The sequence below is a fragment of the Crinia signifera genome, chromosome 6 (assembly GCF_055691185.1).
Source record: "Crinia signifera chromosome 6, ASM5569118v1, whole genome shotgun sequence".
Taxonomy (NCBI): domain Eukaryota; kingdom Metazoa; phylum Chordata; class Amphibia; order Anura; family Myobatrachidae; genus Crinia; species Crinia signifera.
Window position 1 is genome coordinate 267,620,912 of NC_139222.1, and position 18,411 is coordinate 267,639,322.

Here is an 18,411-nt window from a genome sequence, read left to right on the forward strand (position 1 = left end):
AGGTAAAGAGTACCGTTCTTTCTCCTACGCGTCTATTTGATAATACTATTTTTTCCCCAAAAGGAAGTCTTCCGTTTGCTGCTTTTTTTTATTTGTTTTATGTTTTCTCTTGGTCAAAGTCGCTGTTGCTTTAGCTGTTTATTACGTGTGAGAGTGCTCTATAAAAATACAATCAGTTAGTTATTAAGAGAATCAGAGTGGCCAGTTTACTTCATCTAGCTCAGGCATGTCCAAACTGAGGCCCTCCAGCTGTTGCGGAACTACACATCCCAGCATGCCTTGCAACAGTTTTACCATTCCCTAATAGCAAGACTGTGGCAAGGCATGATGGGACTTGTAGTTCCACAACAGCTGGAGGGCCATAGTTTGGACATGGCTGATCTAGCTGCTGCAAACGCCAGTTGATACATTTGACTTGACACTATGCATTGGGTCGACCAGTGAAGGTCAAGCTCGACACATGAAATAGGTCGACATGGCTGGAAGGTCAACACAAGCATTAGGTCAAGAATTGCTAGGTCAACAGTCAAAAGGTCAACCTCACTTTTGAAAGTTTTTTTGTTTTTGTGAGCTGACATGTGCCGACGGGTGGTATTTCGTGCCCTACCATCCACTAGGCCGTAGAGAGAGAATAGAATCGTGTTCCAAGTCCGAAGCATGGAGAGCGGACGTGGTACGCAGTGACGATGTATGTGTCAACAGTTTGGGCACAAAAAAACGTGAAAAACTCATGTCGACCTTTCGACTGTCGACCCAGCCATTGTCTACCTAATGCTTGTGTCGACTCCCATCCCTGCTTACCTTAGCTGCGTTGACCTATTTGAGGTGTAAGCCCTATTGACCTTCTGTGGTCGACGCAATGCATGCCGTCCTAATATGCTTCGACCCAAGGATCCATAGGCATCTTGCAGTAGGTTTCTATGTATTAACCCTTTGAGCGCAAAGTGAATTTGTCAAAATAGGTGTGAAAGCTGCCAAGCCGACATTTGTATCCATCACAATGACCGGTAATGTTACCTTATATAGGAAATAGAATCTTTTTGTACACACAATTTTTTAATTTGAATTTATATAACAAATGTGAGCGGCGTTGGCGTTCTTAGCGGCTCTTTGTGCATCTCTCACGGAGATGTTGGCACTCACAGGGTTAAGCAGAACCCTGCCCGGAGTGGCGTTCACACCCTGCCGCGAGACTCCCAGTTACAGATCTGGCTGCAGTCCCTTATTGCTATTGTTACTGTACTTGACTCACTGCAGAATGTGATCCGGCCTCTCCCTCGCATTGACCTCTCCCTCGCATTGACCTCTCCGGCTTCACAGCTGGTGAGATACTATGGTGTGAGAGCTGCCATGTCCTCCTATAGATACGGCGGCTCTGCGGGCAATGTTATTCTGCCTAACCCAGGGGTTCCCAATCTTTTTGGAATCGCGGCACCCTAGAGTATCAGAATTCTCTCACGGCACCCCAGGGAGCCACGGCACACAGTCTGGGAACCACTGGCCTAACCCTTTTATAGGTGCATCTGTCAGAAGATCAGCCTTGTACGCGCAGTCCTTGACATCAGCTTGTCAGCTTCCCGGTCTAGATCAGTGTGGACAATCCACACCTGGACATTATATTTATCATTTCCTGTGCCTTTGTCACCTGTCACATGTCGATGGTATTGACATTCAGGACAAAAAAAAAAAAGTTGAAAAACCCCATGTCGACCGTCCCCATGACGTAATTCTTGTGTAGATCTAATGACCTGTTCACCTAACCTGTGTCGACCTTCATGCATGTCGTCTTTCAGTCATGTTGACCTTCATGCATGTCTATACAATGATCCCATTCCCACTGGACGATTTTAGTTATTTTATCTGCATATATCTTACTGACAGAATTATTGTATGGGCCCCCACATCTTAGTTGCTCTGGGGTCCCCACCAACCTTAATCCGTTTCTTTTTATATGGTAATGTTGTCCCACCAGCTGAAAGGAAAACGTGGTTACTGTGAACAGCGGGCGTACAACAGCGGGGTCTTCTAGGCTGAAGAGGGTAACACGTGATTGGATGTGACAGTTGTATTATACTGGATTTTAATTGCTGGGGGGTGGGGCAGCCCCTTTAACTGTTGCTTAGCCGAGGTCCGGAGATATTGCCATGGGCCATCATGGGACAAGGTCATAGAGGCTGTGTTCTCTTACTGCATTGGAATATTCCTGACTGTACTCAGCAGATAAATTATCACACATCTGGCAGCCAACATCGTCCTTTGTTTCTGCAGGACAAAGCCTTTAGTTACAGGCGGCATCCATATTCCATTTAATGTGCTTTTGCGTTCAGCTGTAATGGTAAAGTAAATGACATGCATGAACTAACAGCAACTAGAGCTAAGTAGTTACTATGTCAACATTAATGCTGCCGACATTGAAAATTCCGATTATGTTGAAGCAGCGACATACAGTTGGGAACCGAACCCATGACCACCACGAGGCAGTAGTGGTAAACACTGTACAGAGATATCCACTCCACATGGACAGCTGGTATTTTGGTGTCACCCCCCTCCCTCTTTGCAGTGACACCTCTGCTGATCTCGCCATCCTGTGATGGCAATGGGTAATGGGTATGGGCCATTGGGCCGACCCTATTTAGATAGGCAAGGGATTGGGTAACAGGGAGGCACTCCAATCATTTAAACAGTAGAATTCGGTGCCTGGTCCATAACAGTAATACAGTACACTTACCCCCCCACTGCGGAAGGAGTCCAAACCGGCACACGAGTAGTGAAGAAAAAAGATGTGGTTTATTCCATAAGTACAAGAGTTATTACAGCGGTCCCAACAGCTGTTTCAACTGGGTCCTACCAGCCCCTGATGAAGACTGGTAGGACCCAGTTGAAACAGCTGTCGGGACCGCTGTTATAACTCTTGTACTTATGGAATAAACCACATCTTTTTTCTTCACTACTCGTGTGCCGGTTTGGACTCCTTCCGCAGTGGGGGGGTAAGTGTACTGTATTTAGATAGGCATGCATTGGTACAACCGCTGAAAGTCAAGAGGGCTTAGGTCAACACCTGAAATAGGTTGAACGGGTTGGAAGGTCAACACAAGCATTAGGTCGACAATAGGAAGGTTGACATCAAAAGGTCCACATTAGTTTTTCACGGGCAGGATGTATCCAACTCTAAAATTGTGATTATCCTCTACTTAATAATGCATGCGTACATCTCCATATTTATTAACATTTTGAGTGCCAACATCTGTGACCGATGCGCAAAATATCTGCTAAGAGATACCAGCGCCGCTCACATTTGTTATATAAATTCAAATAAAAAAAGTACATCCCGACAGCCGTGACCCTGGCCCGTTTTCAATTTGCTCGAACACAAATCGGCAGGCGGGATTCAATGTCCCACCTGGCGACCGACAAAAATGGGGCGTGTCCTCGTAAACGGCCATGGATTGTCTTGATCCGGCCGCGATCGCCACAATTCTCGGCAAAGTCATGCCCGTTTTGTCGATCTGCCTCTTCAATGCTTTGGTTAGGCCCCCGCCGCTGTTTCCTCCGTCAAAAATAGCGCTGGGTATTAAATACCCCCCATAGTGCTGTAGGTATTTCTTTCTCTCTCTCTCTTTTTTTTTTTTTTTTTTTTTACTTCTTTCTAAAGTATTACTAGTACAGTGTTGTACAATACGTATCTTAGTTATGCAAAATACAAATGACGGGTAAATTTGTACTAATTGGGAACATGTACATTTCAAGTAAACATAACCGATACAAAACCAGGCGTGTTTTCCATTTAACTATAATTGCCGCTTTTACACCCAGCTGCCCAAACCACCAGCTTAGTAAATGTGAGGTAAAAGCGGTGTGTAATATGTATATACTCTATAACAAAACATGAGTATGATGTCTGTGACGTCCTCTGGTGTGAGGAGACTGTAGTACAGCGCACAATCCATAAGTGTCCTGCCGTGTTCCCATGCCCACATGTCAGCAGCACACTGGAGCTGACACGCGTGTAGTGTGAGACATAGGAATGTGCAGTGGGTGTATCACCGAGCACACGGCTCTGGCACATTACTGTACTCTCCCATGAAACCTGTCAGCAGCCTGCACACGCCGTGATGATTACGTGTACTCCTGCATTACACACACACAGTACATTGTGTCATATAGAGAGACGTTCAGCTGCATTGTTTTATTTTGGTTCATTGTTTACGTCGTTTGTTTGTGTCTTGTTTTTAGGGTGTTTATTTGGTTTATAGACTTTTTGAAAATGCGACAATGTTCAGCTCGTTCATTTATTAGCGATTAGTAACATCAAGGTGGAACAACTCTTTGGCTGACGACCAGCATTATATGCTTAGTGACCTGTTTGAGGAATGGAAGTAACTGGATTTTATCTTGCTGATTTGCTATAATCATATATATATATACTCGTATATACACCGAATAAACGGGTAATGGGTGTACGTACATAGAAATGTGTTTTGAGAAATAGAATATTATGGAGACTCGCATGCTATTGCGGGGATTCCTTCGGCAGGGTGGCATTTACACGCTCACTTGGCCAGGTCTGAATTAGGCCCTTAGGGTATGTATGATCTTGGGGGGGTTATTCAGACCTATCACTGATGTGCGAATTCGCACAGTGGCCAATTTTTGAATGACTGCACATGGGGTTATGGATTATTGGAGACCGCAACTAGGTCAGCAAGCATTAGGTCGACATGACTGAAGGTCGACAGTAAAAAGGTTGACATGAGGTTTTTCATATTTTTCTTTTTTGTCCCGAATGTCTTCATGGACACTGAAATGTAGCACCGCATCAACTCGCACGATTCACTGCGCTCGCCAGGCACTATTTTATTTATGGCATGAAATACCAAAAAAACAGTGAAAAACCCCATGTCGACCTAATGCTTGTGTCGACCTTCATGCATGTCGACCTAATGCTTGTAGACCTAGTGACCGTGTCCCTGCACATGCGCGGGCATCATTACGCACATGCACAAGGCCAAACAGCGATGAAATCAGTTTTTGACCTCGAGCTGTTTGCAATTTGATTGACAGGAAGCTGTCATCTTTGTGGCCATGTCCCGGATGTTTTCTGGGAGTGTCAGGAAAAACGCAAATGTTTCAGGGAAGGCGTGTGACATCCCCCCCCCCCCCCCGTTCCTGATCAGTTTGTTTCTATCGCACAGGTAGCGTAGGTTCTGGGTTCCGTGCAGACTGGGGAAATCATTTGATGCTGAGTGAGTTGCGTTTGGATTTGCAGGTAACTGCCATTAACAGCCTTGCACAGGGCAGGATTTCACTGCGGCTGGGCAGCAACTATCTGATTGCAGGGATCTGCAAATTCACAGAGTAGCAATCAGGTTTGAATAACCCCCTTAAGCAATAGAGGAAAAAAACAGAAGCTTTAGACGGGATACGGTCGATGGGTCGACCTTAAGATGGTCGAAAGTCATTAGGTTGACACCATTGGGTCCACATACTGGAAGGTGGACATGGGTCTAGGTCGACATGGGCTAGGTCGACAGTCAAAAGGTCAACATGGGTTTTTTTAAGCTGACGTGCCGACAGGTGGTATTTCATACCCCACCATCCACTTGGGCGGGAGAATAAAATAGTGTGCGAGCACAGCGAGCCATGCAAGGGGATGCGGTGCACTTAAAACTGTCCATGTTGACTGTGTCGACATTCGGGTAAAAAAAAAAACAGTGAAAAAACCCATGTTGACCTTTTGACTGTCGACCTAGACCCCTGTCGACCTTGTCCCATGACGACCTAGACACCAGTCGAGCTTGACCCATGTTGACCTAGACCCCTGTCGACCTTCCATTATGTCGACCCAATGGTGTCAACCAATATTTGGTCAACCCAATGATCCCATTCCTTTTAGACGTGACACGTGTTAGTTCCACTGAGCAATAATCCACATGAACAAAAGCCACAAACAATCCCTGGTATATAATATTCTAATATAGTGTTCTACAAATTATTGTATTTTACCATTAAAAAAATATTTATTTTTGGCCGTTTTGTTCTATGGTAATCTATGAAGAATCCAGGCACTATGTATTCACCTGCCAATGTTACTAAATAATCATCTAGTGCAGGTACTGACAACTTTTTGTGATATGTAGTAGAAGGCGTAAAAATGTAGGTGCCGGAGAATCGCCCCCATCCCGAATATGTAAAAACTTGTTTAGAAAAAGCAGAACAATTCTCCAGGATCTCTTGTCGAGAACATTTGGGGAAAATTGTTGTGTAAATAAATAAACCTCACACCGCAGCAGATGGAGGGTACGCAGTTCTGAGCTGAGAACAGCGCTTTGTTTATGTAACAATATTGGCAAGTTTTTCTTTATTTTATATTTGCAGTCCAAGGGACTTGTGCAAGTTCTCTTGAGTTAGGAGTCAGATTTTTATTAAAACAATTCCAACCTACTCGTAATTCTGCCTTAATAAAAAGTGATCCTTAAATCTGTCGGAAAAGGCAGATTTAAGTATCTCTGCATGCCTCCATCGCATGTGATACTCCGCCAACTGCCCACCGTGGTGCCACCCCCAACGTCACTGCCCCTGGCCCTCTCTCTCTCCTTGTGGCAGCCATGGCAATCTCCGGCATGGGAATGCGCATTGATTTCTTGGCCTAATGTGTCTGGATCGGGGGAAAAAGGCCCAAAATTTACTGGTTTATGGGCACCCAATAGGCTGTGTATTCCAATGGGTGGCAGTAGCTCAGCCTAAGCCGCCTAGCCGAGCGGTAGAGCCTCTGGGATGTGGGACTGGCAGTCATTCATGTGCATGGACGAGTGCTGTTGCTGACATGAATCATGCCGGTGGCGTCGCTTGCCGGTGCCTGCTCGGCCGTGCTGCTGCCGCTGCCCACTCGGCCACCCGATGATGCTACCAGCCAGGTCAGGAGGTCAGTCTCTCTGTGACTCACAGGAAGTCTGGATGCCACCTGTAATATGTGCCGTCCCTCATGGGCCTAGTAGCAAATCCCTCCTAGTGCTCTTGCAATTTGGTGCGTAGTTGCACCCCACTCAGTGCCGTTCCCAGGGTCTTTGCTGTATTAGAAACTCTTTTTGCAGCTCAAACATGAGCTGCAGGATTCTACGGATTTTTCATTCCCTAGAGGGTGTAAGTTTTGGAGCAGAGGTGTTCAGACCGGTCCTCGACCAACAGTCCATGTTTTTCAGGCCACCTGTGGATCTATAGAATGTGTCAGTTAGGAATGAATGCAGCACATGTTTGAAAATGTGACAGTTAGTAATGACTACACCTGTGCCGCAGCTAGGTGATCTGGAAAACATGTCTTGTTGGGAGATCGGGAGGACCGGTCCGGCCAGCGCTGTTTTACAGAATTAAAAGCTTCATATTTTCTTTCCACATTTCTCTATCTTATACATACAGTAGAAGACGCCTAACATTATACCCTCCTTCCCCAGCCTCTCCCTTTCATTTTTAAACAAGGCTCGAGCTGTGCTGTAAGGATTGGACGTCTGTTTTGGAACCACTTGGGTGTGTTGTTTTGCTAATGTATTCTCTAAAGAACAGTTACTTTTTTTCCTCTCCTATTTGTCTACTCTGTACATACCTCACACAGACACTTCTATCCTGCTTCTAACATGGCTTTGTACATCGTTATCAGCGTGCCCTTCTGGCAGATACTAGCCTATCCATTAATCAGACTGTCTGCTGTCTTCAAGCCGCTCTTCCACACAGCATCTGTAGAGGACACAGGTATTGCGCACGTCATAGAGCTGCATGTTGCCCTGCTCACCTGGAAAATTGCAGGTTGTATGTGGATTGGACTCTTAAATATTGGACTCTACCATATTGCTTTTCTTGTCCTGGTTTAGTCATCTCTACTTACAGTATGTTCTATTTCAGTTTACATTTTAATTAAAGGACAAAGAAAAATACATGTTATTGGGTAAAATGAAATGTAATATACAAAAGAGGCTAAAGGTTGTATAAGTAGCACTTTCTTATGCGTGTACATGTAGGCTGAAAGGTATAAGCGTGTGTACGGTTTGATTCTTCCTCTAAACTGTAACACCCTGCCCATTTCTAAAACTTTAAAATGCACTGTGACCTTTTTGTGTGTGGCACTGCGCCCTTACACTGCCCCCCCCCCCACTGCGCTGACATGCCGCTGAGAACTTTCTGTGTGTGCCATCATGTGTAATGTGTATTATGGTGCGTGGTATAGTGTGTAAGAGGCATTATAGTGTGTGCCATAATGTGTAATTGTCATTACGACAGAATATGTAATGGGCATAGCAGAGTATGACAATGTTTAATTGGCGTAATCCTAGTGCAGTGTGCAATTTTTTTTATATATGATTTTTTTGTTGTTGTTGTTTCTAATGTAAATTTCTAATATAAAATGTGCCCTCCCGATTGAAAAAAGTGCCCTGCTTGGTGGTCAGCGCCCTTCCCTAAATAAATCCTAAAGTGAACACTATCTCCCCTTTTAAGAGGTGTTGGCTCTGCCAAAACAGTGGCCATGCACTAGGAAGTGATTCCCAGGTATCCCACCCAGAGGCGTAATGAGATAGTTGTAGGCCCCATAGCAAAAGTTCGTAAGGGCCCCTATGACCCAAGTAATGGTGATACGTGTGTGTGTGTGTGTATATATATAGATATATAGATATATATATCTCTATATATATATATATATATATATATATATATATATATATATATATATAGATAGATAGATAGATAGATATAGATTTATAGATAGATAGATAGATATAGATTTATAGATAGATAGATAGATATAGATTTATAGATAGATAGATAGATATAGATTTACTAGGTGATTCATCGCGCCCTCCGGGCGCTCTTCACACCGTTGTGAGGGGCTTCGCCCCATCAGAAGTTGAAATAAATGTGAGTGTGAGATATAGTGTAATTTGGTGAATAATGTTGTGAAAGTGAATTTGAGTGACAGCATAAATGTTTAGAAATGAAAGTGCATATAATTGCAAAGGGGGTCTAGTCTGTGATGGGTTGGGAAAAAAAAATTAAAGGTGGTATTGGGGGGGTGTAGGGAAATCTGTGTTAGGTGGGAGCGTGTGCCCCGGGAGGCCTTGCTGTAAGGATAAATTGTGGTGTGTGTGTGTGTGTGTGTCTCAGCTAGGAGCGGACAGCTTTAGCTGGGAGTGTGAGGCAGCGGGTACCATGGGAAGAGTTGTTGAGAGTGGCAGGCAGCGGTGGGTGGCTGGGAGCCAGCGTGAGTGTGTTAGGTAGGAGCGGACCGTTTTTGCTGGTAGGGTGAGGCAGCGGGTCCCCTGGGAGGCCTTGCTGAGAGTGGCAGGCAGCGGTGGGTGTCTGGGAGGCAGCGTGAGTGTTGAGGGGGTGGGGGGGGGGTGGTGGTTGGGCTTGCGTTGTGTAGACGTGGGGCTGACTGTGTGGGGCAGGTGGTGGGGAGGGGTGTTCGTCTGGGAGCCAGCATTTGAGTATGACCTGGGAGTGGACAGCGTTTGGTGGGAGCGTGAGGCTGTGGCTCTCCTGTGCGGCAGGTAGTATTGGGGGGGTTGGGTGGGGTGGCTGTGCGTTGTGTAGACATGGGGCTGTCTGGGTTGGCCGGGTGGTGGTGAGGGGGGTTGTGCGTTGCTTTTCCATGGATATGCGTGAGGCAGTGGGTCCCCTGGGAGGCCTTGCTGAGAGTGGCAGGCAGCGGGTGGGAGTCAGCGTTTGTGTCTTACCTGGGAGCGTACAGAGTTCGGTTTGAGCGTCAGGCAGCGGGTCCCCTGGGCGGCAGGTAGCGGTGTCTGTCTGGAAGTTAGCTTGGAGCATCAGGCAGCGTGTTTCCTGGGCGGCAGGTATCGGTGTCTGGGTGGGATTCTTCTGGGAGCGTCAGGCAGCGGGTCCCTTGGGAGGCAGGTAGCGGTGTCTGGGTGGGAGACAGGTGGGAGTGTCATGCAGCGTGTTCCATGGGTGGCAGGTAGTGTTGGTATGGGGTGGTGGGTAGTACTTACAGATGGCTGTGGTCGAGATGTGGTGTGGCACAGGTCGTCAGGGAAATTTGATTTGTGCGGCCTCGGGTCCTGTAGGTTCTTGCTTGTTAGCATCAGATGCTGGTGGGTGTTGTTTGGTTGCTGCAGGTTTGAGAGGCTGAAAAACAAAAAGTGCGAAAGGGGTTGTGGGGGTGGGTGGGGGGTGGGGTTGTGGTTATTTTGTAGAGGTGCACAGTGGAGTTGTAGATGTTTGTGGTAGCGATGTGGTGTGGTCCAGGTGGTGTTTGAAAAGCGAGTTCTGTGTCATCAGTTCCAGGAGGGTGTTGGTTGTTGGCATCAGATCCTGTTGGGTGGTGTTTTGCGTCTGCAGGTTTGAAAAAATGACATTGAAGGTGGTAGTGGGGGGGGTGTAGGGAAATCAGTGTTAGGTGGGAGCGTGTGCCACGGGATCCGTTGCTGTAAGGATAAATGGTGGTGTGTGTGTCTCAGCTAGGAGTGGACACCTTTAGCTGGGAGTGTGAGGCAGCGGGTACCCTGGGAAGGCTTGGTGAGAGTGGCAGGCAGCGGTGGGTGGCTGGGAGGCAGCGTGTGTGTCTTAGCTAGGAGTGGGCAGCTTTTGCTGGGAGGGTGAGGCAGCGGGTCCCCTGGGAGGCCTTGCTGAGAGTGGCAGGCAGCGGTGGGTGGCTGGGAGGCAGCGTGTGTGTTGAGGGGGGGGGGGGTTGGGCTTGCGTTGTGTAGACGTGGGGTTGGCTGTGTGGGTTAGGTGGTGGGGAGGGGTGTTCGTCTGGGAGGCAGCGTTTGAGTATGACCTGGTAGTGGACAGCGTTAGCTGGGAGCGAGAGGCTGTGGCTCCCCTGTGCGGCAGGTAGCATTGGGGGGGGTTGGGTGTGCGTTAAGTAGACATGGGGCTGGCTGGGTTTGCCGGCTGGTGGGGAAGGGGGTTGCGCGCTGTTTTTTTGTGGATATGCGTGGGAGTTAGCGTTTGTGTCTTACCTGGGAGTGGACAGAGTTCGGTGTGAGCGTCAGGCAGCGGGTCCCCTGGGCGGCAGGTAGCGGTGTATGGCTGGAAGTCAGCTGTGAGCGTCAGGCAGCATGTCCCCTGGGCGGCAGGTATTGGTGTCTGGGTGGGATCCTTCTGGGAGCGTTAGGCATTGGGTCCCTTGGGCGGCAGGTAGCGTTGTCTGGGTGGGAGGCAGGTGGGAGCGTCAGGCAGCGGGTCCCATGGCCGGCAGGTAGTGTTGTCTGGGTGTGAGTCAGCTTGGAGCGTCAGGCTGGGAGGCAACTGTGATCCTTAGGCAGCGTGTCCCCTGGGTGCCAGGTAGGGGTGTATGGCTAGAAGGATGAGTCTGCGTCTCAGCTGGGCGACAGGCAGCTTCTGTTAGGCAGGCAGCGTGGCTGTAGATCCGTGCAGGAGTGTGACCTGAGAGGTATAATGGTGGGAAGGGGAGGTGACGTTGGGGGATGCGGGTGGGGCACTGTGCGCATCCCCCTTGGTGTTTTTTTTTTTTTTTTGCAGGGGGGGTGTGGCGGACTATACTCGTGTCCTCCCCCCTCCTTACAGCAACAGCCTGTAGCGTTCCATGCGCTAGGCTGTTTTTTTTGCGGGGGGTCTGGCAGGCTATATTGTTGTCCTCCCCCCTCCTCCCCCCTCCTTCCAGCACCAGCCTGTAGTGGCGTCTCCGTCCCCAACATGACCCCGCCCCCCTTCTGACCCGACACGCAGATCTGTGTTTGTTGACAGCGTGTCGGGGGGCGGGGTTAGCCGTGGACCGCAGCGGGGAGCGCTGTAGTCGAAGGGGGGATGCCTGTAGTGCCGGCTCCGTCCCCAACATGACCCCGCCCCCCTTCTGAGCCGACACGCAGATCTGTGTTTGGTGACAGCGTGTGGGGGGGCGGGGTTAGCCGTGGACCGCAGCGGTGTTAAGCGGTGACCGCTGTAGTAGAAGGTGGGGATGTGTGAGGCAGCAGGGGTGCGTGCGCATTGTCCTGCGGGGCGGGGGTGCCGCAGCCGTGGTCCAGCCGTCGCCCGACCCAGATGAGCGTGTCGGGGGGCGGCCTTAGCCATGTACCGCTGTAGTAGAAGGGGGGGGGGTGTGCGCGGTAATGTTGAAGGGGTGCGGGTGGCGGTGGGAGCGTGTCGGGGGGCGGGGTTAAGCGGTGACCCGTGTAGGCGAAGGGGGGATGTGTGAGGCAGCAGGGGTGCGTGACAAATGTGCTGCGGGGCGGGGATGCCGCAGGCGTGGTCCAGCCATCGCCCGACCCACAACAGCGTGTCGGGGGGCGGGGTTAGCCGTGGTCCGCTGTGGTAGAAGGGGTGTGGGCGTGGTAATGTTGAAGGGGGGGCGGGTGGCGGTGGGACGGCGCGCGTATATGGGGGGGGGGGGTGGGTGCGTGGTGTGTAGGGGCGGGCAGGGGATGAGTGTGTTAGAGGAGGGGTTGTGGGTGGTGAGCAGGCGTGGATGTAGTTAGTGGGCAGGCATGGGGAGTGGTGTGTGAGGAGGGGTGTGTGCTTGTGGAGAACAGTAGGACGGAGGTGCATTGCTTTTGCAGTGTGGCTGACGGTGGATGGGTCTGTCAATCACCCGTGAAACCCCGCCCACCGTTTGCCACACTGCTTGACTGACAGATCTGGCTAAATATATAAGAGATAGATAGATAGATATATATATATATATATATATATATATATATATATATATATATATATATATATATATATATATATATATATATATATATATATACCGTAAAGATGGGCTCACTTCAGCTCTGGGCCCAATAGCAGCTGCACCCCTTGCTCCTATGTTGGTTACCCCCTTTGTTTCCCACCTCCTTTCCTATCCTCTGCTGTGCTATGCCATCACTTAATTTAATCAACATAATATGATGACATCATCCCAACACAAGAGTCGACGGTTTCTTCCCTGGAACTGTACTTGGCGGAAGAGACGCTAGGGTGGGAGGTACAGGCGGTGCAGGGCCACAAACCACCTCATTGTAAGCCTCAGACCACCCACTTCCCCAGGGAACCATGTAAGCTGGTTTATACTCTATATTCAGTTTTCCCAGATGTTCCAAAAGATGGGTAACGTATGTTATCACATCATACCAAAGCAAGTAATGCCAGTCGCAACAGTCATTGTGCCAGATGCACAAAGCTTCAAAAGTGATCAAGTGGAGAGTGATACACAGCCAGCCAATCAGCTCCTACCTGCCATGTCACAGACTGTGTTTGAACAAATGTCAGGCAGGAGCTGATTGGCTGGCAGTTTATAGCTATCCATTTGATCACTTTTGGAGCTTAGTGCATCTGGCCCATTTTTAGGCTGCGCAAGTCTGCGTCCACTGAGTCGTTCTTCAGCCTGGATTTATACAAGTAACTGGAGTGCGAGAGGGACACTGGGTGAAGCGCCCGAAAGAAGATCCGTCAGGTTCCGCACATGTACATATATACAATGTAACAATCCATACAGTTCTCATGCATCATGTGGAACGTGGTGACACAGACATAACTTCCTGGGCTTTCATTGGAACGGCATGTCTGCCTTCTGGCTGATAGAACAGGCATGCCACATTGCAAGTGTACCGCTGCAAGGATTTGGGACATAATAGCAGGTGTTAGTTCATGGTGGGAACGGGGCTATTGTGGGTAATATTACAGAGACTTAGATGTATTGACACAGCTATACTTACAGAGCAGGCTCAGGCTAGCCCATCTCCTGACACTGTCTCCTGGTGATAAAGGGAATAGACAGGTTGTATCTTGAACAGCTGAGACTGCGTTTTTAGGTGCTAGGTCTCAGTGCACACTATAGAGCCACCTGTTGCTTTCTGGGGCATATGTATCATAATTTGCCGATAGAGAGAATACATAACCAGTCAGGTCCTAAGAGTCCTTTAAGACAATAAATTTAAACTGGGAATTTGTCAAGGCAAGTTAGGTGTAAAAGGGTTTACCTGGGTATAAAGTGCTGGGGCTTGGACGCTTCGGGCTCATTTTTTGCGGCCACTCGCCATGCTTCGGGCTCGGTGGCTCGCTGTGCTTGCCACACTTTCTCTCTCTCTCTCTCTCTCCCTCTCTCCCTCTCTCCCTCTCTCTCCCTCTCCCTCTCCAAGCTTTGATACATATGCCCCAATGTACCAGCCAGTCACTTTCTATCTGTCATTTTTGTTACAACAGCCTGTAATACTGTCAGCTCCTTGGAGCAGGGCCCTCTCCCCTCCTGTTCTTACAGCCCTCTTCTCCCGCACATCAATTCCAGCTTACTCAGCAGCCATCTATACTCGCATCTCTTCTCACTTGTTCATTCATCTCCATCAAAAGGTCGACATGAGTTTGTAAATTTACATTTCTCGCTGCCCTTGCCATGCTTTGGCCATTATTTTATTCTCCTACCATGCCGTAGTAGATGGTAGGGCATGAAATACCGCCTGTCGGAACATGTCGGCTAAGAAAAAAAAAAGTGAAAAACTCCAGTTGACCTTCAGTAGTCGACACAAAGCATGTTGACATTAATAGGGTCAACTTAATGAACTTATGAATTGATAAACTAAACATTGGTTCGGTTTAAAAACAAAGCATCTGCCTTCCCTGTTTCTAGATAAGGGGCCAGATGTATCAAAAAGTGATAAACAACCAGCCAATCAGCTCCTACCTGTCATTTTTCAAACCCTTCCTGTAACATGACAGGTAGGAGCTGATTGGCTGGTTGCAGGGCCGGCGCCACCGCCAGGCAGCTTTAGTCATTTTCCTGGGGTGCTGGCCACTGGAGGGCAGCAGTTTTGGAGCAAGGCACCCCCTGGAGCCAGGTGAGTGGCACCCGCACATATCCCCAAACCCCCCCCCCCCCCTCCTCCCTTTGGACTAGGTGGGCGTGGGTGAGCGGTGGGGTGGCCTCACATCCCTGTGGTGCTCGCAGCTGCATGCACCCTCCTCCCAGGTGACTGGTGGTTAGGTCAGACATCCTCCCCCCCCCCCCCCCCCCCTAGAGCAGGTCGGTGACCGCACACCCCCCACCCCTGGAGCAGGTCGGCGGCCGCATCCGAACCCCCCCCCCTCCTGGAGGGGGTGAGCAGCGGGGCGCATCCAACCCCTCCCGTCGAGTGGGTGACCACACATCCCTCTGTCCCCTGTCCCGTCCCCTAGAAGCGGGTGAGCGAAGGGGTGCGCCCCCTCCCGCCCCGCCTGGGGTGCTGATAGCAGTTGCACCAGCCCTGGCTGCTTGTTTATCACTCCATTTCATCACTTTTTGAAGCTTGATACATCTGGCCCAATGAGTCAACTTTAAATAACTACCAGCGACAGATTTACTAAAGCTTCTAAAATTGAAAAGTGGTGGTGTTGCCTATAGCAACCCACCAGTTTCTGGCTGTTATTTTGCAGGATGCAGGACATAATAGATAGTTTGGTTGCTATGGGCAACACCTGATGTCGGCATCATCGGTGCCAATTCTGCGTTAGGTGACCACCATCATTACAGATATCCACGTGGATATTAAATCAAGCAAATGTTGGGGAAAAAGTGAAAAAAATTCCTCCAAAAAAATGTGTCGTCTATTTATGCCGACAAATGTCATGTTGACCTTTTTGAATTCAATATATCAATTTGCTTTGATCAGGTCACATCTCCTGTTTTAATATGAAACCATCGCTTTATTACCTCTCTCGCCTAGTCCTGCAGAAACTAGGCCCAAACTTGTTTTTTTGTTGCTAATATTATAGTATATGTTTTTATGACATTATTTCGTTCATTCGTCACCTTCAGGCTATACTGTAAGTGCATTTGTGCCATTATTTTCTATATGTCATGCAAGTTATTAAAATCTATTGAACAATTTTATTTTTATTTTTTGCAAAGTTTGCGTTTTGCAGCTAATTGGCTACATTTTGTTTTTTATGTTATTGATTTAGTTTCAGCGCCTTGCTTTTACCTTTTTGTAGGGATTATGTCTTTTTGTTGACTCGTCTCATGTTTTAAATACCAGAGGCTCTACTTTGCCTCCTTGAGAGTTTAACATAACAAAGCCATTGAGCCAGTTCTGCAACTTGGGAGAGCCGTCCTTCACATGTAAATGACAGAGGGCTCTGCCCAATCACACTCCAGGGCTCGTCAAGGAGGCCTCTGGTCATATGACACTGGTTACTAATTAATCCTGGAATCAGGTGGGAGAGGGTTGTCCTTGTCTGCGGATTGGCTATTGGAAAGTAAAGGAGAAAAGGCGAGCTGAGGATTTGAGTTTCAGTGTGCAGAAACAGAACAGGGAGTGTCTGCAGGTATGCTGAGAGCTGGTGAGACAGGACTCTACGTGAATAGAGAAGAGACAGTTCAATGGATACTTCTTCTCTAGACGGTGGACTTTGCTTCCAGGCTGCTGCTCTCGGGTTGGTGTGTGAGCAATGGACATGCGGCAGTAGAGTGCCAGTCCAAGACTGGTAGAAGACCGAAATCCCAAGGATGTGTGCCTTGCAGCACGAAAACTACCGGACAGCGAAAAATGGGTCTGCAGTTCCTAGAAGAGACCTCTGCAGGCTGAGCTGGGAATATGAAGATTGCCGCAACACTGGGAAACCGAGACACTATGAGGAAGAAAGGTTGTACAGGGAGCAGCGATACGCTGATGAGCACAGGCACTTGCCCATTAGAGAAGAACGCTATTATGAGAGCCGGACAAATGACCGAGTGCCAAGAGGGTACAGACCGGCTGACGAGGATTATGACTACTACAGGAGATCCCAGAATGATGATTATGGTGGTAAGAGGCACATGGAAAGTTATTATCCTACTTCAGAGAACATTGGGAAAAGCCCTGTTAAATATAGGGAAGGTGAACGATATGAGGACAGGAAACTTCCGTATGGTGGCCTTAATGACTACTCACACCCTGAACGCAGAGCGGCTGACCTTTGCTATAGAAGGAAGGGTGACCTTTATTATGATGGCTATCAGCGAGAAAACCAACCAAAAAAAGGTGAACGATATTACGGGACAGAGATGGGGCCTTCTAGTAACCGAGCACATCGTTCCTTAGAAAAGGAGTACTCGGACCAAGATGTCAGAGATTACAGGACTGTCCCATGCATCAATCGTAAACAAATGGATTATGACCAAAGGGATTATAGAACAATGAAAGACTATCCAAGAGAGAAGGAAGCATATTCTTCTAGATATGCTGATGTTTCTGATAGCAGATGTAGACCATCTGAGAGGGACTGTGTGGATTACAAAAGGGATAAAGTAGAACCTGGATCCAACACCGGGACTTCTAAGAAGTCCAAAACACGGCGTTATGATTTCAATCCCTTGGATTGTGATGAAATTGATGGCAGTGAGGATGATCAAGAGCTGCTGGATGGATACCTTGAAGAACGCAAGGTTGACCGAAGTCGGTCTTTAGATTTCGAAGCCGAGCCAACAAACTCACTTAAGCGCATGGCTTACGATTTTGATTACAATCCTCCCGATGGAATTGACCTCTATATTAAAAGCGACAATGTTCTAGATCAAAACATTCACAAGAAATACACAAACAGCCATATAATAGATGGTCACCATAGGGATTTGGATGCACTTGAAAACACTGTTCAACAACCTAAGGACAAAGTCAAGAGAGATCAACTTGGGGTCTCCTGGGAGGATCAGAGGACAGCCGAAATGGCTCTTGATCATCTCTGCAGACAAGAGCGTAATGATGAATACTACCAGGATTCTGATAGTCTCCAACATATCAGTTTAAGAAATGGGCTGAGTAAAGTTGCGGATATAGATGTGGATTATTATAACCATGGACGTTCAGGGCAAAACAATTCATTGGGAAGGTCTTCTAATCAACCTAGTCGGATGAGGCCCGCGTTAGAGCCTTGTACCGATTCCATGAAAAGAAATAGTATTTACAGGAGGACAGCTCCCAGCAGTCTGCGGAACTCGGAATTTGTCATAAACCGGAGGAAAAAACAAGGTAAAAATACAGTTTGTATTGAAGTATATGTATATAAAGGTCTGCAGGGCCTATATAATATAATCTGCGTATATTTGCCTCCATCAATCTTCCCATTGTAAATATATTTAATTAATGTTAACTTTAAATTTAAATTCCAACGGTATAGAACAGCATTTCCCTGTATAGCAGACAGTGTTTATGTTGCCAGTGGTTCTGTCAGTTCATGTTATGTGTTAAGCCGGTGGTATGCGGTCGTTCTGGTTTATTTGGTCTTCATTTTTTTCTTCTCTGTGGCAGGTGTGGATAGAAAATGTCAGTGCTGCTGTGTAGTTTTATAGTGGAGTTCCGTAACACCGAGATCTTTAGAAGTACGTTAATTAGCGCATTACACTACATGTTCCCATGTTGATCTTGGGACAGGTCTGGTGTGAATGTAGGTCATTCGTAGTATGTGGTTTCCGTGTTCTACGAGTGCACTGATCTGGTTTCGCTATAGAACGTA

At 48.0% G+C, this 18,411-nt stretch overlaps 1 protein-coding gene across 2 annotated transcripts in view; it reads left to right on the forward strand.

The window, feature by feature from the left end:
• DNMBP (dynamin binding protein) overlaps positions 1-18,411 on the forward strand; it is a 122,276-nt gene that overhangs the window by 61,655 nt on the left and 42,210 nt on the right. The window contains exon 1 of one of the 2 annotated variants that reach the window (XM_083149544.1): positions 16,205-17,927. The exons of the other annotated variant lie outside the window; for it this stretch is intronic. Coding sequence (XP_083005670.1) covers positions 16,427-17,927 — 1,501 coding nt within the window. The 5' untranslated portion in view covers positions 16,205-16,426. Of the gene's footprint in view, positions 1-16,204; positions 17,928-18,411 lie in introns of those variants that run through there. 2 annotated transcript variants of the gene reach the window in all.